The sequence below is a fragment of the Phoenix dactylifera genome, chromosome 3 (assembly GCF_009389715.1).
Source record: "Phoenix dactylifera cultivar Barhee BC4 chromosome 3, palm_55x_up_171113_PBpolish2nd_filt_p, whole genome shotgun sequence".
In the NCBI taxonomy this organism is placed as follows: Eukaryota; Viridiplantae; Streptophyta; class Magnoliopsida; order Arecales; family Arecaceae; genus Phoenix; species Phoenix dactylifera.
The window spans coordinates 8,531,992-8,556,880 of NC_052394.1; the positions used below are offsets into that span (position 1 = coordinate 8,531,992).

The following is a 24,889-nucleotide window of genomic DNA, read 5'->3' on the forward strand; positions in this document are numbered from 1 at the left end:
TTTCAAGGAACTCAATCAATTCTTTCTCAGATAAAAGACTCATCTGCATGAACATTAATGAATAAAAATAGAATGGCCGCATAAATACAGTTAGACTCAACATACCTTAATAGGTACACTTCGATGCTTGAAACAAACAATCCCTGAGTATGAAGTAGAAAATCTAAAACTCACAACAGCCAAATCCTGAGGGGGAGAGATTCAAACAAGCAACTGAAAGATGCCAACTGCACTACCAGTGATGTGGAGGAGAATATTCCAACCCATCAATTTCTGGACCCACCATTCAACACTAATCTTTAAGTCATGAGCCTATGGTTGCATATAAAGAGGCAGATGCAGCTGAAGCCTCTGCTATTAATGAAACAGGTTGACGGGCTTGCAAACAAGCACCTATATCAAATGGGTGCAACAGTGATCCGTCAAATAATAGATTGACACCTGGCAGGACTACTTCCCTACTATCTGTATCATCTGATTCAAGTTTTGCTGTATTTGTGGAAGTTGATTCTTCAATAGGTCTGGTAGCAGCCTCACATATAGGACTGAGTGCATATGACCTGTTGACAGGGAATTTCAAAATATTAGATGGAAGGGCATCAACTTGATGCATGTACAAGACTGATAAATCTAAACATACTACAATATGGTAGTTCTATTAATTAAAGATTTATTTATTTTAAAACCAAATAAAGTAGTTTAACAATTGATATCCATACTAAGAACCAGACTTCTTTACTACTATGCCAAAATACGGGTACTTGCCAGTAAGACAAATTGTTCAAAATGACGTGTGATAAATCATACACAATATGTACTCTTCATATCTAATGGTGTCATATTATATTAATCTACACTTTGATCGTATATGAAATTCAGAAGTTATGTTATAAGCGAGCATACTTCACAAGCATCACGGAATTAAAGGACAGATAGAAGAGCATATGTCAAACATAAATAGTAGTTGCGTTGCATGAAAAAGAGAACAAGGTTATTTTTGATCACCTATATTTTGACTAGGATTAGTACAAAAGCATCTATGGAAGCTACCCAAGCATCTAAACTTGTTGGAACCAGAAAAAATATAAATGATTAATGTAATTCACTCTGTAACAGATCTTTCACTAGCTGGACAGAAAAATTGAACACTTCAATGACAGGAGTGATACGAATACATGAAAGAATATTCTCCTGAAATACAATTTATGAACTGAAGTAGCAGAGTTGATTCTGTAATTGACATCCTTAAGTTTATTGAAGCACCACAAGTAACAAATTAGTAGGCTGTAATAGACTGATAATGCATTTTACGTTGTTAACATTCTTTGTAGAACTACCTGAGTATGTTCCCATCAAAACTTAGAACTTCAGTCCGGCACTGCTGTCGATTAGCAAGCTTGAGCCTCTGGCGTTCACTGGAGGCTCCAGAGATTGGTGTTGAAGGATCCAGTGGACTCCACCTTCCACTAGCATAGTTGATCAAATGGCGGGGTGACTCCTTTACATGCTCTATGCGATAAAAGAGCTTTGCGGTAGGACCAGTTGCTTGGTATTCAGAACAAATTTCACGTAACCTCTTTCTTAAACTCTGCATCGCATCATGATGTTCATTAAGTGAGTCTGCTTGTAGTAAATGTGATGAAACCACCCTTTCACATATTCTACTACATAATTTTGGATTGAACAGGGGGACTCCGAATTCCATGCTTAATGGAACCCATTCATATTTTTCATTATCAGGGAGAAACATGTCAGATTCACTTTCCTTCTGAAGTCTTAAAAGGCGAATATAACCTAACGTGCATAACTCGGCTTTCCTTGAGAGTTCATCTAATAATGAATTTAAATTGGCACTTTCTTCCATGGAAAATCCCAACTCCGATGCTATGGGTGGAAGTGATCCATCAGAATTCTTAAGGGGTAGAGCAATATCCACTGTAACAATTCTTCCAGACTTATTAAGATCATATCTACTCAGAGGTTGCACCAGCACAGCTGAATGCTGGAGCATTGAGTTTAAACAGTGTAGAAGTACATTTCCATTAACCAAATTCCCTTCAAACTTGCCTCCTAGTCCTCCTATTACAGATCCATCCCAAGACCATATCAGGGCCTTTTCACAGCCTGCTAATGGTGCAGGAACCAATCGTAGGCGCTGTCCTTTCATTAGAACAACTGAAAGTGGTCCACTAGACATACTTGTATACAATACTAGCTTCATCCACGGTGACATAGAAGAATAAGAAGGTGGTCCAAAATGGATGGGACCTAAAGGTCCAGGTAAGACTGATGAAGAAGGAAGCGGAACCATAGATACAATAATGTCATAGTCCCTAAGAAGTAAACGTTCCAGTGTTGCTGGTGGAAGAGCAGCCAAGCTTTCACAACGAAGGATATCAACACGGTATTTCCTTTTTCTCTTCAAAATTGTTTTTTCAGCATGTGGGTCCTCTACCAACATTACGTTCTGATCATTCTGCAAATCATTGTTTGGTGTGAAGGTATTACTTTCAGTTGAAGTGGTTGAAAATGAGTCAGGAGGAACATCTGTAGCATTGGATTCATTTGCAGAGGAATCAAGTTGAGGCAGTTCCATATCATCATTGCATAGTGTCTTTGCTTCATTAATGTTAGAATAACCAGAGTTCTCAATAGTGTTTCTATCAACTGTAAGGGAAGTAGCCTCATTAGAGGAAAGCTGCTCATCAACTTGATCACTAGCTTTACCAACCACTTCATTAGTAGCCACTCCACCAGATTGCAGGCACTCCAGAATACATCGAAGACTATATGCATGGTTAGCAAATTCCTGCAATTCACCCTCAAACTTTTTCCTTCTAACGTAGCAAGATCCTTGCAAAGTTCTGCAATGCAAGAATCACCAAGTTTTCCTGCTTCATAGAGTGTCACAGCATGAGACTTCAGTCCTGCAAAAGTTTAGCAAAAAATGAGGACAGCAAGCTAAACTGATTTAGCTTATTACAAACAGAAAGTGTACTGATTGAAGAACCAACTGACTAGAGGATTTAGTGCTAAACATGCATCAGTGCAAAGTGCTGTATGTATTGTTTACTTCAAGAGAAAATTTGCTCGACATAAAACCATCATACTGCGCCTCTGGTATGCTTCATCACAAGTATTTAATATTGGATAATGCCACCAACAATAGCAAAAATCTTTTGAAAAAAATAATTTTGACTAACTATAGGAAGATATAAAAATTAATGCTTGATAACAGCATTGCACGGACTAAAGAATGATGAGTAGTTGGGAGTTAATCTTAGAAAGTCATTTGTGAACGAGACATCCTATATAGCTTATGCAGGAAAATGTTGATTGAGAGAGAGAGAGAGAGAGAGACTAAAGAATGACGAGTAGTTGGGAGCTAATCTTAGAAAGTCATTTGTGAATGAGACATCCTATATAGCTTGTGCAGGAAAATGTTGATTTTGAGAGAGAGAGAGAGAGAGAGACGTCTCTCTAAACTACCAAGATTGAACCAAGATGTTAACCAAATCCCTGCCACTAATCAGCACATGCCTAGCACAACAATCATGCGTGTTTCAGTTGTAGGCATTTATTTCAGATAATTCTTGTCACTGAAATTTAATTAGTTCCTCAACTGACACTGAAATTGCTTTCAAGATTCTCTAGTCAAACAATTCTGTTGTTCTAATTCCAAAAACACTAGCAGCTAAAACACAAGGACCTCCTAAATACGGACAGTCAACGCATCAATTACAAGTGATAAAAAACAGAAAGCCCTCTTGGTTCTCCACTATAAATGACAAACACCAAGTGTGCTAGAAATATTTGTGCATAAGATTGTTTGTCCCACTTTCCTTTTGTAAGACCTTGCATTAAATTCTTCTCTTAATAAATATTCCATTCTATCTTCGCTCCTTGATAGACTACTAAGGAAAAACACATAAACTAAAAGTACGAGAGTTGGAGTATGTTTAACAAATAGACTGAACAATCATGATTGATGGGATTGCAGCCATGTTTTAAATGATCCTTCACACTATGCAAACACACTTTCGCTCTGACACACCTATATTCAACAACCAGTGTTTGTCGGGTACACATTTAAAACACCTTCATAGGCAATGAGATGGCATATTGCACATTTTGTAAATAAGAATGTATATACAGATTTTATGATACTGGTTTACTTTTACAAACAAGCACTGTAAAACACAAGGAACAACTTTCACCTTATTAACACTATTATTTTGAATCAGAAAACAGAATTCCAAACAGAATGATGTATCCTATTACTTGATTGACTCCAATATTAAAAGAAATTGTATTAGTTAGCACATAAGTGCATATATTAATCTATTATCTGGTTGGTTATACCTGGTCAATTGGCTTGTCTTCTTAAATCATATGGTGATATGGATAGGTTACATAGTGTTAGGCAAACAATAGTATTCTATCAAGAAGATTTGCAACTCACAACTACGACCAAGTTGAATGTTTCTTCTTTTCTTTTGATAGGTTTATCATCTCAAGCCTGTTGTTAGTATATCTTCAAGTTTTGAACACCAAAATGAGCCAATTTTTCAGATATATTTCAAAGAGAAAGTAGTTAGGAAAGACCCAGGTCAACAAAAAACAAGAAAAAGCCAACAAGATTGCAATACGAAAAAGGGCATAAAGTAAAAGGATTGAACCTGGTGAAAGAGAACCCATCATTAGATATGAAGTTATATTAGCATCCACAACAAAGGCAACATGAGCATTATTGGAAACTGGCCTAGGCTTTTCGGTTCCTGAACCATGAACTTGTTGAGCAGATTTTTCTGAGCTGACACTAGCATTTGAACCATCTTCATCATCACTGAGTATATTACTAGGATAGCCAGGTATTATTGAATCTTGAAGAACAGATTCTGGATCTATAAGCTTTATAGCCCAGCCCAGTCGGCAAGCAAATGATGCAGCAGCCTGTAGCTGAGAAAGATCAGCCTGCAATGTTGCAGCCAATTCAGCAACAGTGGCATTCTCGCTCGAGACAACAAAAACAGCATACAATAACCTGCCGAGAAGATCCGTGATATTAGGAAATAACATATCAGCAAGTCAAATGATATGGGCATGCAAAAAAAAAGAGAGAGCATATTCCTCGTTAATATATATTTAGAAATATCTGATTGGACACCAAGGAACTTACTCTTCAATGGGATCTTCATAGGACTGCTCTTTGTTAGAAACAAAACCTTCGAGCCTGGAAACTGAATCAGTATTATATATTAGTGATTTAAACATTGTACAAGCAAGTGAACAAAAAAACAAACACAGCAAACAGGACAAATGATTTACATTTTGTTACTGTTTCTATTAAACTAATTAAGTCTCATTTGATTATGAAATGTTATCCATTATATATAAAGGAAACTCTTGGAGTCGGGCAAGCAAAACCGAACTTCAAAAGCAGTGAGAATGCACATTCATTTCTTTTTTTTTGAATTCTCTATCCTTTTTGGTCTTTATCCAGACACTCTCCCCAACCCACTTCGGAGTGAAAACGATTACAGTCCAAACCTTTATTGGACTCTTCTACCAAAATTTTATCTGAGAAAAATACATATTGGCAGGAAAAAACAAAAGATAACCTTCTGGAAAAATTACTGCCATCCATAATTTCCATGTACAATGCATAGCATGTGCTAATAACTAGTATATTTTAAATGCAATATACCAGGAGCACAAAAAGTGAAAAATAAAGCAATTTATGCATTGCTTTCTAAATGAAATGATATAACCTAAAGAGGACTATACAGCAATATAAAAAGCAATACAGGGACAAGTAAACCAAAATGGCTTATAATTGACCACACAAATCCACTTGTTAATACAATTTTATTTTAAGGCTCAAATATGTTGATTTGAAGATTTGATTTAAAATAAGTAGGATAAGAAGTTTTCCTTGTTTTGTAAGGCATTATGTAGGCGGATAGCAAAGGCTAGGTCTTAATCTGAAGACAGTAGTCAAATTTGAAACCGGAGCAACATCTGCAGGATGTAAAAAGCCAAAATAATTAGGCTATAATATGCATATAGCATACCCTCCCATGAGGAACTCATTTCTGTTTACTATGAATGTTCACACCGTAAGTATCCTTGGCTTTCATGGCTATTGTTTAGCCTTACATCATTCTCTTCACCCTTTCAAATTTCTTTTTTCACCAGTGAACTGCTCCACCTTAAGCTTGCAAAAGCAGCTTCCTAAATAATAATTAAAATTGTATTCCAAGTCAAGCCTATCATTGTAAACCTTCAACATAATATACTACTTCCAAGGAGCAAGCAAATAGTACCAAGCAAAAAGTCATTATCTACCCAAAATCAGCCCCCCAGCAATCCAAAAATGCTAAAAGAGCATAATGAGGTGATAAATTGAATAATAACAAAAATCTTCTAAAATAACATTGTAACATCATACCAATTAATTCATAATATTGCATGCATGCAAGGTCCGCTGTACCGACCATACCGACGTATCGGTGGGCACTGGTACCAGTACCATACCGAACCGAACCGGTACTGTATCGGTTTGGCTGGTTCGGGCCAAAAGCCAAAAAAAATTTGAGGTTGGTACGAGCCAGTCGGTACGGACCGGTACTGGTTCGGTACGGATCGGTACGGACATGTACCGGCCGGTACCGACCAATACGGATTGCGAATAATCGGAACCGAAAAATATAGCTGTACCATATCGGTTCCGTCCGGTACCGATACGTACCGGCCCGTACCGATCGGTACGGCAAACCATGCATGCATAGAAAAAAATCTCATGATTCAAGCAAATTACCATTAATTGAAGCTCTGCTTTTAAAAGCAAAAATCAAGTATGTTTTATGAATAACATGATCATTTCATAAGCGCCATAAATTTTGACAATAAATAACAAAAAAAAAAAATGAGAAAGGTCGCATACTTCACCGTAAGGAATAACATAACGTGAATCTACCTAATAGAAAATTATAATAATTCAACTAATTTTCCCACGAGGCCACAACAAAGCATGATTTCTTAGTCCTCAAAAGAACCTTCATTAAAACCCAAAAGAAAGACTAGCATCAAATAAAAGTAATGTAGGACTTTGATTTGATAAATGAAACCTTAAAATGGCTAGAAAGATGTAACACAAATAAACTAAGAAATACTAAAATAAAAAATTCCAACAAAATCAACTCCTACAGTAGCAGACTTATTTAGGTTTCTGAAGCATAACCAAGGCATGTTAACCAACAATCATGTTATCCAACAGATAACAGCAATTTGACTGTACGTGAATCAAATAAATACTATGCTCAGAGATCATTATTTAAAGCCAAATGCAAATACAAGATCAGTCCTTGATAGAACAGTTGAGCAAAGTTTCACGATGTAAAGACTAGAAGAGATATTGAATTGTTATAGAATAACAACAGATGTAGCTTAAGTTCATTATATACCTTTAAAACGATCATCAGGATACACAGGGACATCAAAGTAGATTAGTCCCCTTCTATAAAGACCTCTTATGATGTCAGGATCAAAGAGAACAAATGAATTTGCTTCCTCCTTACACACTTTGTCTATTGTCGCCATTTCTTCTTCTGTGAGTTTCTATAGGAGAAAAAGAAAAGCTACTAGCATCAATTACGTTAACTATGATTTACTGGTATTATATAAAGCATGATTTTTAATGGCACCATACACATAAATGAATTCCTCATGAAAATACATGTCTTGAGCTCCCTTGATAGACATTGTTACATACCTAAGTTTATTTACATTTCATGAATAATAAATAACTTTGTAATGAAACTCACCTTAAATTCTTCGAGTGTAAAGTTAACAAGGCAAACTCCCCACCACGTTTCAATTGAGAAGTCCACAGGCTGTGTGGGCAGTAATTCTTTTGCAATTGACTTGTTGAGCTTCCACATTATTTTCTGTAAATCTCCAAAACAAAAAGCAATAGTCAAGGCAACTAACAGAGTACAACTAATGAGAAGTTAAAACTCATTCTTAGAAGGGATAAAATACTAAAGAGTGAAAAAATAGAACATTAGTAATAAAATCATTTAGTAATACACATCAAATACAGAAGATGCTGTTGCATGGAAGATGTTTGATTAATGTCATCTCAAGTAAAAGTGACAACAGAACTATAATAATAGTTAAACTTTAAAGCACAACTTCAATGGCTTTCTCATGGAACAAGTTATATTATCTGATTCTATTAACACAATAAAATTCTGAAAAACAAACTAGTCTACAAAGTATTTACCTAATTCTGAAAGGAAGAGACATATTCCAATATCCAAGTCTATGTGTGCATTTACATATAACCACTATAACTTTCCGATTCCTTTAACTGCCTCGAGAATAATACATTTACTCAAAACCACAAAGGCTCAAAGAGAACTTTAAAAAATATGGTAGACAGGCAATAACATGTGCATTGAAACGTTAGGCGGTCAAAAGGTGGATGCACAACATGTGCAGCAGATATCATGAAATTAACAAGGATTTGCAGGTAGATATACATAAGAGTACTTTAAAGATAGCTTAGGAAGGTGATGGAGAACAGTCCTCTTCTCACAAGGAGGTATGATAGTAGTTGGTCCCGACAGGAAGGGTATCCAAATTTATGGAAGAGTCCAAATAAGAGGAAGACCTAAAACTACCTGGACGGTAATTTAGAAAGAGTATGCAAAACTGACTGACAGAATCAAAAAAAAAAAAAAAACTGACCTGAAGGAATGGTACAGCAGGCTTATAGAACAAACAATTCGATTTCACATAAACTTGGAAGTTAAACTAACTGTTGACCTACTTCATCCCACTCCTTTGTTGTTCAGGTCAATCCATATTTTAGCTTAAGATAGAAGCGATATAAGGGAAACAACAACCAGTGTTCACTCGTTGTTCACTACCACTTTTAACTGTTCTTTTTTCTTCCAATTCTTCCTCCCTTCTCTTCATTTTTAACAGTCCATGATTTCTCATCCCTCTTTTTAACCTTCTTTGTCCTTCACTCAATCTTCTTGTTAGTCACCTACTTTCTTTTTCCTTTTTTTTTCTCTTCCCCTTCTTTCTTATCATCTTCCTCCTTTTTCTCATTTGTCTTCTTTCTTTTCTTAGGTCGGCTTGTGAAAAGCTGGTTGCGTTGACAAAGTTGCAGCTGTCCTTCTAGAAGCATATAGCCAAGTCATGATTCCCAGAAACAAATACTAATAACAGAATGTCTAGAAAACAATTTTCTAGCTGAGCATAAACTATGAACTATGAAGTATTTAAAATGTCATCCTCTACTTTTTTTGCCACTTGCAGCATTTGAGCATTACAGTAGAAAAACCATCGACCAGACATGGTAACGTTATTTGATTATAGTTACAAAGGTTACATAATGCTGTAGCAATGATATGCAAGATTAAAACCAATAAAATTACAAGAGCAATGCAGAGTAATTAAATGATAAGAAAAGTAAAGATACGTAAATAAAAAAAACGTAAGTCGGAATTTTCTTAATATCATAAGAATCTGATGAGACTGGAGTATCACTTTTTAAATATCATTTTCTACAAATACATAGTTCAGAACCTGCTTGTACAACTCAGAATCCCAACATGAACGGGAATTTTCTCTCCACCTAGTGAATCAAAATTGACTATTCCAAACCAAGGCGGAAGTTTTGTCACATTTCACTTAACACGACATAAAGGATTTCATTAATCAATAACATGTCTGCATTTCATTCGCAAGATGTAGCACCTGGTCTGCTTGAAGATAGACTGAAACAACCATAAAAAACAAGAACAATGAGGGAAAAACAAAAATAGATTAAAAAATTGGTATCTTGGGATTGCCATGCCATCCCAAGTCATAGGAAGCAATGGTCCCTATCTATCTTGGCCAGGATGGACCAAGATGACCTTGTTTATAGAGACCCAAGGTCTCAGACGCATTCCAATACCTGATCTCTCTCTAGCCTGGTATGATATCACCCGGATGGATTGAGATGGACAAGATTCTTAATCTTTCAGCATACGTAACACTAGTTAAAGTTTGGAAAACATGGACAGTGTTTTCAACATAAGAAGCAGACTATCTTTTTTCACATAAAAAAGCATAAATGTCAGCTTCAAAACCTCGCTCCATCTCCAGCTACCACTTCCCAGCACTTCCACCCATCTTTAGTTCAACAACTTTTATCATTGCTTAATCATGTTAATTTAAATCTTAGTTTAGTCACAGTTTTGCTCCTAATGTTCTATAAGCATATAAGTTCCTTTGTATTCCAATATTATGATTTTTCAATGAGCTAGCCCAATGAGCAAATATCATTATTTTGTAAGATTTATTGCATTGTGGCTTTCTAGCTGTTTGTTCATCTTAAATTACTCCATAACTTCGATTTCTTGCTCTGACACTGACTCTGAATTCAGGCAACTAAGGTTCTGAAAGTAAATGTAAAGTAAACAATACTTAATGTAATTTGTGTCCCTCCCAGTCCCTACATTCTTATTATATTTTTATTGTTTGTGAACCCATACAAGGTAAAAATGTTCAATTTAAGACTATACTGGTATTTGCACTTGTATTCTGTTGTCACAGACTAGAACATTAATGTGTAGACCTCCTACCTTGCTAAAAAATATAGCTATTGCAACAAAAGTTAATATGATATCATCAAAGTGGTTTTCTCCTTTTGCTTGAAGATTCCTTTTCCCACTTCTTGTGGTCTTTCATTTCTTTTTGTAATTTGTACGCAGTACCCAACTTTCATGCAATATCTGATGGAAATGGAAACGCTTAAAATACAGACTCTGGACAAGATGAGAAACTCCAAACCAAGATTTTTATTCTTGGTCCATATTGGTCCCTCAGTGATGACAAACAATATGAATGGACAAATGACATTGAAAAAACAACAAGTCTAACAAAAGCTAAAACAAAATCAATGAATAGAGTCAATAAACCAACCGCATACCTAACATAGCACATATTACAACAACTATTATAATCAATGATCATTCAAATTTGGATGAATCTCTTCTGTTGTCATTTTTTGAGAATACAAGTTCAACCATTTCTCATAAATGTGCTCAAGCAAGAAAACTGAAAAACCACTCAGCAGTGAGGAGATCGATCCAGCAGCATAACCCCCCTATATTTGTTTTCTTTGAAACCCACTTGACTGGTCAAAGTTTGCTCTAGCCAGATGCCAATTGCCCCCTATTGGTGCTTCCATTCTGCGGAATTGCAAGGGTTGAAAAGAGGTACCATTGCAATTTGGCAACGGGGTTTTACAAAGGTGGATATTTTCAACAATTGCTCCCAGCAGATAGTTTTTGTGATCACGGAACCTGGTATAGAGCCATGGATTTTGTTCGCGGCATATGCAGATACAGAATATAGGCAAAGGAGAATCCTCTGGTCAGAAGCTTCTGCATTGATAAACCAAGCTTTGCCAACAGGACTACAGGAGACTTCAATTGCATTGATGCACCTGCTAAGAGGGTGGGGGGAGGAGGGTAGGGCAAGGACAAACCATACACTGAAGGTCGGTGTCAGAGAATTCCACAACTTCATATCTTATCAGCTGTCTGATTTGGGGTATTTAGCAGCGTACTCGCTATAATAATCATAGCAATCAGGCCAGAGAATGGGAGCGCATTCATAAAGCTTGTCCTACTGGGAGATGGATTCACAAGTTCCTAGACCAGTGGGTAAGCCATCTTTCTTGTATTGCATCTGATCATTGTCCTTTTCTTATTGATATCTCTTTGGGTACATCTTGAAAACCACCTTTTCGCTTTCAAAAGTTATGGCTTTATTACCCCCAATCATGGGATATTGTTCATGGTAATTGGAGTGTTCCAGTCAAGGGTGATGCCGTATCTCGAGTGACTTGCTGACTGGAGTTTACCAAGAGGAGACTGCAATATTGGAATAAAATGATAGTGGGTGGCATTTTCAGAAGGATTAAGGAAATCGAGTTGGCCACCAGACCTTTGCTTCCTCAAGAAACTTTGATGATGGTGTGCATGATAAGAGAGCCTATGGTGAAGCAAGTTTCATTATCAGGAGTCATAGTTGCTCTTTTCTTGCTGCAGGTGGCACTCGGATATTTGTCACAACTATTCTGACAGCTAAACTCTAGGAACATGGTAAGGATTGACCCATGCTGCTAAGATCCTGGGTGCATCCTGCATTGTGCTAGGGAGACTCTATAACGGTGATTAAGTGGTTGCCAAACATGGTATCTAATTAGGGCTGGAAATCGGTCGAGTTGTGTTGGGCCACTCCCCTACCCAAGCTCGGCCCAAAATTTTTTCAGGCTTTGAGTTAATTAGACCCGAAAACTTTTAGAAAATCTCGGCCCGAGCCCGACCCGAGCCCAGGCCCGGGCCAGACCCGAACCCGGACCCGATTGGGCCATCCCCGAATTATCCGCTTTGACTAAAAATTGGGTTGGGCCGACTCCGATTGAAGCTTAATCTTTCAATGTTTCATACTATAGCTTTAGGTTTTCTTGATGAAATATTGTAGCTACATGTTAGCAATTATCTGATGATTAAAAACATGTTTACCAAAAAAACAAATTGATAACATAATTGAAAATGGCATTGTTATTTTCTAAGCAGTTCATAAATAAGTATCTAAGTTCGGGCTATGTTTCGGGCCTGTGTTTGGGCTCCTTTCGGGCCTCGTCCGAGCTCGGGCTTGAGCTGGGCCAACGATATACCCGAGTGCAGCCTAAAAAAAATATGGGTTCTATATTTAAGCCCAAAACCGATCCAAATTCTTTTGAGCCTAGCTCGTAGCGCGACCCGAAGTCAGCCCAGGCCCAATTCCAACCCTATATCTAATGATGGTGGTGCTCACCCTCTAGTACAAGACTATCGATGTATAGTCACCTTTCTAGACTCTTTTGAGGTGGCACACATTTAGAGGAAGGCAAATAGTGTAGCTAATTGGGTGACAACCTATGTAGCCATCCTCACCCTAGTAACCCTATGGGATTCTGTATTTATGGCTCCTGGACTGCTAGAAATTTTGTCCTCAAATTCTCATGGATGTATTTATACTGGAAATATATACTATATCCGACCCACCAAAGAAAAAAGACCACCCAATTCCAAAAGCTCAATAGGCTCATGAATGAGTTGGGTTCAGTCTGCGTCTCAAAAGATGTAAACCCAACCCAATTAGTGTTCAGGTCTCTGATTCCAAGCAACTTGGATGTAGTTCTACTGCTAGTCAATCTAAAGCTATCTATGGTCAAATCAGTGATTTGGAAACCTAGATATTTTGAAATGATGGGCAAGATCAGATGCGGTCTAGTACAATTCGCCGAAGGAATAAAGTCTAGAATTTGACCAAAATCCTACACAAGGTTCATTATAAAGGGAAAGGTTCATTGAAAAGGACACAAGTCCAAGCATGGATACTATGTAGCTTATAGACACCAAAGTGTGCTCGGTGCTAGCATCCACTCCAACTGCATGACATATTCTCATGCTCAAACTGAAAATGGATAGAAACTACAAACCAATAAAAGAAAATACCAAAAACAGCAAGAAAGATACTACCTAATATCAACATCTGATTGTTGAAGTGGTACAAATTTTCATATATCAAGCAAGTGAAAATATAAAAGAAGCTAAGGAGGTGTAACACAATTAGGGTTGAAAGCAGGTCATGTTGGATCAGGAATTTGCACACACCAGATCCAATACATATTTGAATCAGGTCAGAAAATTGAATCCAAGCCTAATCCACTTTCATTTGGTCAGGTTGGATCAGGTTCAGGATTTTTTTATGTTAACCGATCAGGCTCTTTAGTCAAACCAGGTCAAGAATAATCTAGACACAAACCATAAAACATGTATAAATTGGTTGCTTAATTATATCATTAACATACTGGGCAAGAAAATAACAATTAAACAACATATAAACATTTGATCGACAACCACATATAATTTATAACAAACAACATAAATTGGTTACTGACTATATTAAAGTTATTAAATGAAAAATATTTTTCTAAAACTTTAGAGTGTTATGAAATATAAAAAACGATTCGGCGTACTAGATCATACCACCCTATACAAGGTGTATTGTATCGTATCAGTAGAAAATGACACGATGTGGGGGTGTACCAAGTGTTAAAACCATGAACTGACTTGTACCGACACTATACCAGCAATGTATTGGTATGGGTACTAAAACTGGAACTGTGAAATATGATATAAAAAGTATTAGTTTTGGGTAAGTTTAGGTTAGCTTAGGTCTAGATTGGGGTAACTAATGATCCAAATCCAATCCATTTTACGGAAGGGTCGTATTTTTTGATCCAAGCCTAATCCAAAAAACATCAGATCAGAATTTCAGGTCAAATCCAGACTGGAAGTAGATCAATGCAATCCACTTGCAGCCCTAAACACAATCAAGTTGACAAAATTAAAGCACAATGGCAGTCATGAGCTATCACTTTCAAAATTATGTAAAATTGTCTATGGACCAACATTGGACAATATGTCAATTTTTATGTTTCAACATATATAGAAGAGTCAATGAACCGGGAATAGGTACAAATTGTTGAAACAATTTTTTTTTGAAAGTAAGATCAGTCTATTGCATACAATTGATGCGGACTTATAAGATATACCTTTGATCTGCACTTATTCATAATATCAATAAATTCATTTCTTCCAATTCCTGTAATCCTCAAGGCATCTGCAGCACTGAAATTAGGGATGCTGTCATATGGTTGCTCTGCAAAAATTCTTCAAACATTAAAACTCATGCAGACAATTTGTTATATAAAGCAAGTAGCAGGTACAAATTTCCACAAAACAGTTACCTACTTTCTAGTCTAATAAGAAGAATATATAGCAGAGAAAAGAGAAGAAAGTTCGAGAGGAAAAATCAAATAAGTGGATAAAATTAGGCAGTACCATTAGGAATCCACCGATCGATCAATTGAACGATCAATCAATCAATAAATGAGATTAACATTTCTCCAGTCATGCTGGCAAAAAATGAAATGAACCTCCAAATGATGTCCATCAGCAGACTATAGAATTCTAAACTTCTAGAAGCTCCTATGGAAATGCACACCCATCTGTTTACTAGGATAGTTATCGCATGAGGTCTACCCGATGCTAGATGTAGAGGCACATGATAGATCAATATGAACATCATGAGTTGTCCCATAATAAAACCAGTTGTCGCTGATACCTCCTACTTGATTCCTTCTTCCATAACCCAAAATTGGAGAAGGAGAAAAGAGGTCCCCATGGAGAACATGGTCAGAGATCCATAATAGAGTCCCACCACAACGATAGAATGCTCCAAAACAAGTGAAAGGAATTTTTTTAAAAAAAGCAAGTCAATTAACAAACACCATATAACTGATTATAAGTTTGTAACCCGATAAACTTGTTTACATGACTAAAACAATTTTTCCAATGAAAGGCAGTGTACAGAAAATGTAGAACAAGTTCTAATAAAACATTGGAGCACAAAGTTAAGAAACAGTTAACTAGAATCACAATCATACATATGAAACCTGTAGAAAATTATAAGAGGTTCGTATTCTGCCATCTAAACTGTTTGCACTAAGAATACTTATAGAAGAACATACAAAGGAAGGTTCATTAGACAAAGAAGGGAGGAAGGACATGGCTGAAAATAGAAATATAAAAAGAGCAATATCTATCAAAAGGTATTAGGCATTACCATTCTTCATAACCTCGAAGATCATGTCACAGTAATATCTAAATGGTGAGATTCTCATCACTCGACAAACATATTCTGCAAGATGATATGGAAATAACTGCAAGCACACGATATTAAGTGAATATAAATTAATAAAATAGAAAATATTGCAATGAAGCAAAAAAGGAAAAAGTACAAAACACCAAAGTCATAAGGGCATATAAAAAGCAACTTTTTTGGCTTGGAAATTGGGCTTGACATTGGTATGAAATCCAAAAAATGGGAAACAGAGAAACAAAAAGGAATAAGTTATGGTTTGTGGCTGCTCAAAGTCAGATTCCAAAGGAAAAGAGGTTCAGTCACTACAAGGATTAAAATATGAAACTGGCAAAGGAAGACTCGAGCTAGTCTACATGTAAAGAAACAAGGGAATAGAGAACAGGCAGGATGCAAACATACTGCAAGATTTTTACGCAAATAACGCATCATCTCTTCATGATATTCTCCTTCCTTACAAACTTTACGTGCAAAACAGTTATTCCATTGTAGTCGTTTTCTGATACAATACTCTATTATCCTGCAATTGAAGAAGCAAAAATAAATCGTTGCAGGGACTAACCAAACAATTCCATCCAAGATAACTAGCATATATCAAAGTTATTGAGTATCTGATCCATTGACTGAAGTTAAAATGCGCCATGGAAGTGAACATTTATGCTATCTTTTAGCTTGAAATGGTACATCGTGCTTCCTTTTAATCAACAAAACAATGTGTAAGAGATCAATAATGTAACTTAAAGAAAACAACCTCCTGTGCCACTCCTCTTTCGACGACAGGATAGCTTGAAGCCTTTTCGGAAGACTCTCCCATGGGCATTCTTCCCTGATCGCCTTTAAAAGAAGCTGCTCCTCGATCGTTGCTGGTATGCGCTGCATCCTCTCGAATGGGCTTCCGGTACTGCAAACAATACCGAAGAACAAAGAAGCACATCCTCATTTGCACCAATTCAAAGAATCCAAAAACTTATAAAAATCGACCACAAAACCACAAAACGACTTCAATTGCATTATATACTGGACGAGTAAACTATCAGATTCTTGCAAAATATTCAAACTTTAAAACAAATACAAAACTAACATCAAAATAATTAAGAATACAAAATTAAAGTGTAGGAGATGGAGATTGCGAACCCTGGTGAAACTATAGCATAGATTTACGAACAAATCTCTAACAAAGACATCCCAGATCCATTCTTTCTGAGAAATAGAACTTGAAACGACAGAGGGGGCAAAGGTTTCGCAGAGATCGCGATCGAGAACGGTACCAGAGAGCAGCCTAATATCGGAGTTCTCGTGCTCTCTCCGGCGAGATCTGCGCGGTGTTTCTGTGAACGAGGTGGGGGTGAGAATAGTCTAATATAGAGAGAGCAGAGGACGGGTAGAATGGAAGAGAGGAAGAATGGCAAGCAGAGGACTCGGACCGGTGAATCCCTCTTTAAGCCGGCCAAGAGCCGGTTCGATTCGATGGTTCTTCTTACTTCTTACTTCTTCTTAATATTAAGTTTTTTTAATAAATATTTTTCTAAAAATTTAAATTTACATGAACATCCTCTTTAAATTTATATTTATTTTTATCTTCATAAAATATCATTTTGCATAAATATCTCTAATATAATATTTCTCCTAACATCATTAATAAAAACTATATTTATTTTAATTAAAAAATAAAATTTTAAAATTATTTTTTTCCTCCATTACAACTGCCTTATAAATATTTTATTTACATAAAGTGCATTTTAGTTATTTTAATTTAAAAAAATATACATGTAAATTTAATATTTAAAAAAATATTTATGTAAAATTTAATATTTAAAAAAAATATTTATATAAAAAAACTCTTATTATTATTATTTTTTGACATCAGCGGCTGCGGCCGGCAAAATTAAAAAATAAAATGGCATTGCACCGGCTGCGGTCTTTCTTCTAACTTTACCATTCCGTTTGGACCTGGAGTCAGACCCGAGGGCGTTGCACCGGGAAGCGTTTTACAAGCGCGACGCAAACCTCGTTATACAAAGCCTTCGAGTCCGAGCCCCTTGGCTTTTGATTCCGGCCACCATTCGAGAAAGCTGAAGCGAATGGGTTTCTTCTTCGTTCTAAAGAGATCGTGCTCGAGAGTTCGCCCTTTCCCTCCGATAAACCCTAATGGAAAGAGCTCTCTTCTCGCCCTCTTCTCGACTTCTCTCTCCGGATCCCGAGCAAGAAACTTGATCTCCTCCCATCCGTTTTCTGTTGGCTCTTTTGGGGCTCCCCGTGGGCCCAATGGATTCTCTGGGAGTGGCAAAAGTCTGGATTTTGCTTCTCTTCCGAAGGTCAGATTGTTCTCTTCTCAGACGGCAGCTCTCTCGGAGCCCACGACCTCCGATGGGCTCACGGTGGACGCCATCGCCGCCAAGGGCTGGCCGATACTTGATGAGAGTGAGAGCGATTGGAGGAGCCATGCCGCGGCAATTGCTCAATCCATTCGGCTCATCAAGAAGCGATTGCAGGTATACCTTTTACTTCTTTTATTCATCTTTACCTTGTTGCTTTTTCTTTGATGCTTACTAGTTTAACTACGTTCTCCTATAAATATCTCAATATTTTCATTGTTTTCCTCACAGAGATTATATCTTTTTGTTAAATTTAGACTGTTTAATAGGTACGGGTAATGGATATGTTTGATTGCTTATGGAAATGAATGTTTAGGAATGGTTTCTAGCCGTAGTGCTGTCAGGGTATTCAGATATGGTGATAAAAATTGCTTCTTGAAGTCATAATGCACTACGTTGGTTTTATAGACTTTTAAGCAAATGCTTTTGCACTTTCTTCTTGAACCTCTCTGGAAGAGAGAAATCGTATGGTATGATTCTTATGTACATGAATGCTTCAATATGATATCGTATTTAGGTCTGATATTAGATTTTTTTTTCTTTGCTGACAGTGGAGAAAGATGATTGTCAGGTTGGAACAATTGTCTGCGGCACTGAACAAGTCGGACCTTTGGGATGATCCTGTTTATGCTGGGAGAATTAGCCGTGAGCATGGTGAACTTATGGGTAAGATAAAGGCAGTAAACAGATTTGAACAAGAGCTACTTGAGCACATTGATTTGTTGAAGCTTGCACGTGAAGAGGGTGATAAAGAATTGGAATTGGTGGGCTCTTGCTTCTAGGCATGTATTTTTATGTGCTTCTTGTTCAGTTTTAATGCTTTTGTTTCCAAGGAAAAATGTAGATGGAATGCTTGTTCTTTTACAGATATGTCTTTATTATGTTTCGGTTAGGTTTTTGGTGACAAGGTGAGATATTCTAGATAAATTGTGGAAATGTTTCATTCTGTAGGGATAGACTTATGTTTAATGCATTAATGTGGTAGTTATAAATCAACCTGAATTTCTCACTTAAATATCATACCCCATGTTTTCTTGGTCTGTTCTGTTACTGATATAATTCTGATATTCTGTATATTACTTTTTATTTCTAGTTGAAACTCGATTTCTAACTTGAATCTTGGCAAACAAATTTTGCGGTAGTAATCAATGACAGAGGCAGATGAGTGATAGGCTTATTTTGCAAAACATATCTAATACTGCATATTCCATTCTAATACGTTGTCTATTTGTTGTTTAACATCTATACTTCAGCCCTCATTACACTATCTTAGCTATCTTGTTTTGAGCCCTCAACTGTTTTCTATGTTCTTTGACTAGAATTATAGCCCCATACTACGAATTAGTACCAACCTGTGCGAAATTCTGAGTATTTTGTTGTGGAAGTATATTAGATAGAAAAAAAAAACTTTGCTAAAACTTGCTACAAAAACCTCCCAGTCTTTTTCATCATCATATTGACTTCCTCTTTGAGCACATGAACCAAGTGGGAACCTTTCAAGAAAAGAACATTGCCTCTTAAATACCATATCGGCTTCCAGAGATGGATTTTCTAAACATAGGCATGCATATCGGTCAGAAATGAGTGCAGTACAACACTGTTGATTTCGTATTTGCTAAAAACAGTCATATTGTGATGACTGTTATATACTGATTATTTTATTGAATCACCTTCTGAGCAATTCTTCTCCAGTCCTTGGAGAGAGTTTTGACTATGTATGCTATTTTTTTTTCTTTTTCTATTTTATCCCTTTGATGCATGCAACATTGACAAGTTTTAATTTGTCTTTGTACATCACCTCTGTGAAGGAATCTATGAAAGCACTGCTTGATATGAGAAGAGATGCGAAGGAGAAAGAACTTGAAGCATTGTTATCTGGGGACCGTGATTCATGCTCGTGCTTTATTGAGGTTATTCCTGTTTCTTAGAGTTCTCTAGCACTTTAACTGCCCGACATGAATTTGCATTGTTCTCTGAACGTAGTTACTGAGTTATTATTGTAAAAGGCTCTGTTTGTCTATTTCCTTGTTCTTCCTCATATATCTAAGATGTCCAGCCTTATGTATTTAGCATGTATATGATGCTATACTCTTTTGTTTCTTCAATATCTTAATACATGATTTTGCAATTTCTTGATTTATTGTTATCAAAAGAGGATTGAAAATGAAATGGTTGAAAAAAAAATAGAAACTATGTGATCTAAATCATAAAGCATCAATAGAGTTTTCTGAAGCATGATTACATCTGCAAAATTGGTAAATCATCGATCATAAATTATGGACTATGGGTTAAGACTTCTTAAACACAGCCAGTTAGCTGCCATATGACTGTTTCATTTCTCTGCCCAAACCCCCAATCCCCCCCTCCTCTTCTCCTCTTTCTTGTTTGTTCCATGCAATACTGTAAGCTATATATCACAATGCCCCAAATATACTCTGTTTAGTTTGAAAGTACATGTTTCACACTTACAATATGGACAAGATCTAAAGGACAATATAGTTGAAATGCTTTGAAACCTTACTATTCTCTGTCATCTATACTTATCTTCCTTTTACTTCCAATTTCCCAAATAATTTTATTCAATTCCTGGAGTTTAAATTTTTTTACCGGGTCTTCTGGTTTAGATGTCTCACTGTATTTCAACAGAAATGGAATTTGGAAGAAAGTTCTGTAAACTGCAGCTATGATTCATACACTCAGAGGCATCTTTAATTCACACTAATATAACCTGAAAAATTGGTGAAAGTGTTTCTACTTTTGTTATATAACTTTTTTTCTGCACGCCATAATTCATCTACAATCTTGAACTGACTCGTGCACTTTAAATGCTGAATGAATTAATTGTATTCCATAATGCATAGCATATCTGTTTATGGTATCTATCACTTAATCACCCTTTTTGTACTTGTCTCCTTTTCATGGCTGTCTATTATATTATATTGATGATCAACTGTGGAGCAATGAAGACAGTATCAACAAAGTTGAACTGCATTAAAGTTTTAATGTTGCTATTTCACAATGTGTTCAAGCACAATACTTCAGTGCAGCGTGTGTTGATATATTTTAAGTTGCAGCAGAGGAAACAGGGGATAGTCTTGTGCTCCCAGGCAAATATATATATGAATATCCTATAGTTCTTGGGATTATTTCTCCAAGTGATGAGAACTTACAATTTTCATGGATATTGATCTTTTTAGTTGTCCTCATTGAGCCCTTGTTTATTTAAGATTTAATTTATCCCTATTCAGCCAATTCCCTCTAGCTTACACTATAACGATGCCCTTTCAAGTATGTGTTACTTTCATTATTTGTCATAAATTTCTTGGAGGCTTTTGCTTCAACTTCACAATCATTTTTAGCATTTGCACTAGTAAAAATACTGTCGTGTAAAAAATGCAATGTTTTCTCATGCTCTTGAAGCTCATATAATTCTTTGATTTTCCAATTTTAAGAACTCAGGGTGGTGATAATGTGATTCAGGTTCAAGCAGGAGCTGGAGGAACAGAGAGCATGGACTGGGCTTCCATGGTTATGAACATGTACAAGATGTGGGCTCAAAGCCATGGATTTGCAGTCACAGTGCTCGAGGAAATGCCTGGTGAGATAGCAGGAATCAAGGTTCATATTCTTAACTTGTTATCTTTTCCGTTGTTTGGTTCATGTTCATCATTAAAAGAAAAGAAGGACAACTTTTTTATTTGGTGAATAAACGTGTAAGCATTATAAACTCTTCAGAAAAACCTCAAGGTAGTTTTGTTTTAGCAATTTGACTTGTGACAATATTTGAATTTCTCCAAAATTCAAGATTAATGGCTTCCAGTATATGTGATTTTGGATGATCTATTCCATCTGCATATCTGAAAATGCATTATTAAAGCATTACGGGACAACAAGATGCTCAAGATGACACAAGTGTTGTTTATACGACGCCTGTCATAATCTCCAACAGGAAACTCAGGGACGGATGTCATTCTCAAACCATGTTCTCTGCCTGTTCTGGAATATATAGTCACTTGTTGCAGATCCTATAAACTTAATCTGTGCTTGTGTAAAAATAATTCTTTCCTTTTGCATAAACTTAAAGTGAGCTTTTAGTCTGAAAGTTCTAAATATTTATGTGCAGTAATGTGGAGTGTTATTTATTTAACGGTTGATCTCTTCAGCGTGCAACAATCAAAGTTGAAGGTGAATATGCATTTGGATATGCCAAAGCAGAAGTTGGGGTGCATAGGTTGGTGCGAATATCTCCTTTTGACAGTGCAAAGCGCCGCCATACTTCTTTTGCTGCTGTTGCTGTGATACCAATCCTGAGTGATGTCTCTACCCAATATCAGATTAAAGAATCAGATCTTCGTATAGAACGGTTTCGTGCTGGTGGTGCTGGCGGTCAGCATGTTAACACAACCGAGAGTGCGGTGAGAATAGTACACATTCCAACAGGAATATCTGCTACATGTCAGAATGAAAGGTAATTTTCATGTCTCATATTTTCTCATCATAGCTGTTCTTCTGGTTTATAATCAATAATTAGTATAAACACCGTCATTTTGTTTGAATGAAGTTTAATAGACTGGCACTGCTTTTAATGTCCTATACGGTAGTTGGCAAATACAATTGCTGTAATTATGTTCTATTGATTTGTCACTTACCTACAAAAATATTTTTTAACATGTTTAGTTTAAGATATTTTTCTGATATTCATGTAACTTGGTAAATAAACACCCACTTTCTGCAGCTACACTTAAGTTGTTTCTGTCGCTTAGACATGTTATGCAGAAAAAGAGAGAGATTTTTTTAAAAACGGAAAAGCAGGGTCGACTTGCCCACCTTGATTTCATTAATATGATGAAATAATAGTACGGAAAGAAAAAGAGGACTAAATGTGCTAAACATGAGAATATGCAGGGTAAATGAGAGTGGAGATTGTTAGTAGTCAAATTCTAGAGTTATGCGGGCCATACTTGGATCTCAAATTTCACATGTTAGTACTCTCAGCTTGCATCAAGAAGTCGAGTCGACCTAAGAATGGGCGCACACAGAATACAGCAAGCAATGAAAGCCAGCCTTTTCACGAGTCGAGCCAAGCAAACTCGAGTCGACCCGAAAGATACACGAGTCAAACCCCACAATGACCAACCCCCCAAAACCTTAACTCAGCCACTTGTTAGGAGGTTCAGCAATTCTGCTCATCCTGAACCCCTTCACAACCACCACCTCTCTCTGCACCTTGTTCAACCTCAAATCCTCTGCCACCAGCCCCTTCTGTCCACATCTTAGTTGACCCCTCATTCATCATAGCCTTCCAGCTTGTTGGCCTCTCAGTTACTCTCTCCTCACCTCCTGATCCTAGCTGACCAGAGTTTAAGGTAACTTGGCCTTTTCTAAGCGTAGCTTGAGCTGGGTCTTCCAAGCTTGGTTCAGGCTTGAGTGCTCAGGCTGGTCCATTTAATGATCATCAAGTTCAAGCTGACCTCATCTTGCCCAAAATCGGTTCCTTTAAACTTAAACCCCTTGCCTTGACCTAGCCAAACTCCATTTAGTTGGGCCATTTTTATTAAAGCTGACCTTTCAATAGAAAAATACAGGGAGATTAATATGGTTTTTTTCCATGCTTTAACATGATGCTGAGAAAGAATCGTCGAGACTGAAAGCATGCAACTTATCATAAACTTTTTCTTTGATGTGAACTTGCCATAAAAAAAAATGACAGTACAAGTCATCTATGGCTAAAAATGAATCACCCAATGGAAATGTCATAACAAATTTCTTATGAAATGGATTGAGTTCCAATTCCGAAGAAACTGTCCATATAACTTCTGGGGTTTGACTTTCTTTAGCTTCATCGTGATCGATGGCCTGTATTTTTCAACTTAACAGCATCAGTAGTTATTCTAAACTCTCATCTTCATCAAAATAATGACAGCATTGCTGATATAAAGTCCATAAAATGCAGATCACAGCATTCAAATAAAGCATCAGCAATGGCAGTGCTTCAGTCTCGGCTAGACCAGCTTGAGATGGCCCGCCAAGCTCAACTGAATGCAGAGCACACTCAATCCCTCACTGAAATCAGTTGGGGCAACCAAATAAGGACTTACGTGCTCCATGTATGATACTGAAGTCTGATTTCTCGGTTAATAATCGTCAAATTTAAGGCCGCTAATCTGCTTTTCGCCTCTGCAGCCATATCGCATGGTCAAAGATCTCCGAACAAACTATGAAGTTTCAGACCCTGATTCCGTTCTCGACGGCGATCTTGACGGCTTTATTTTGAACTTCCTATCTACATTACTGGATAAAGATGAGGGAAACACGAGTTAGAGGTTGCTGTTGTAATTCTGATAATCACTGATAAGCAGGTGAGAGAAGTTGAAAGCAAGCTTCACTTGGTATCTCTCTAAAGAGGGCATATCTGTTTTCTCCTGCTGCCATTACTTAGGTGTCCCACAATGATCGGTTTAATTAAGTCAACAGAAGCCAGCCATACGAGCAGGGTGCCGGCCATGCCAGACTTAGCTTGGCACACATCTGCAGCAGGAAGGAGAAATTAGTTGCGCTTATATGGCAGTTTCATGTCATACCTTTTTTTTTCTAATAGATGAATTTTTACGGCTAATTCAAAGTTTGAGCTATTCTCCAATCTCGTGTAAAGCAGCACTCGGCTTTGTAAGTTGCGGACCATGTGGTGACCACGGAAAAAAAAAATACTGTTTGCATCAAATTACAAA

The 24,889-nt window shown here is 36.8% G+C and overlaps 2 protein-coding genes across 3 annotated transcripts; one reads left to right on the forward strand and one right to left on the reverse strand.

Moving 5' to 3' along the window:
* On the reverse strand, positions 1 to 17,196 carry LOC103700965 (protein FAM91A1). The gene is given in 12 exon segments (XM_008782873.4): positions 1 to 560; positions 1,338 to 2,832; positions 2,835 to 2,927; positions 4,680 to 5,044; positions 5,180 to 5,240; positions 7,467 to 7,620; positions 7,827 to 7,949; positions 14,678 to 14,784; positions 15,751 to 15,847; positions 16,189 to 16,306; positions 16,538 to 16,687; positions 16,921 to 17,196. Coding segments are annotated over 11 exon segments (2,997 nt in total). The 5' UTR covers positions 16,666 to 16,687; positions 16,921 to 17,196; the 3' UTR covers positions 1 to 304.
* Positions 17,197 to 17,753: 557 nt separating this feature from the next.
* Positions 17,754 to 24,889, forward strand: LOC103700968 (peptide chain release factor PrfB2, chloroplastic). Of its 2 annotated transcripts, none has more exons than XM_008782878.4 (7): positions 17,754 to 18,278; positions 18,713 to 18,925; positions 19,970 to 20,071; positions 21,642 to 21,779; positions 22,325 to 22,629; positions 24,115 to 24,268; positions 24,345 to 24,889. In XM_008782878.4, the coding sequence occupies exons 1-7, from the start codon at positions 17,868 to 17,870 to the stop codon at positions 24,480 to 24,482; spliced, it is 1,461 nt and encodes a 486-aa protein (XP_008781100.1). In that variant the 5' UTR covers positions 17,754 to 17,867; the 3' UTR covers positions 24,483 to 24,889. The 2 variants fall into 2 exon arrangements, with proteins under 2 accessions (XP_008781100.1, XP_017696796.1); XM_017841307.3 differs by having other exon boundaries at positions 17,960 to 18,278; positions 18,733 to 18,925.

What these genes read in the sequence shown, in the direction of transcription:
- LOC103700968 (XM_008782878.4), top strand. Translation starts at nt 17,868, where the DNA reads ATGGGTTTCTTCTTCGTTCTAAAGAGATCGTGCTCGAGAGTTCGCCCT. An exon ending in GTGAGATAGCAGGAATCAAG is followed by an intron (nt 21,780 to 22,324) that starts GTTCATATTCTT and finishes TGATCTCTTCAG; the next exon opens with CGTGCAACAATCAAAGTTGA. An exon ending in GCTACATGTCAGAATGAAAG is followed by an intron (nt 22,630 to 24,114) that starts GTAATTTTCATG and finishes CATAAAATGCAG; the next exon opens with ATCACAGCATTCAAATAAAG.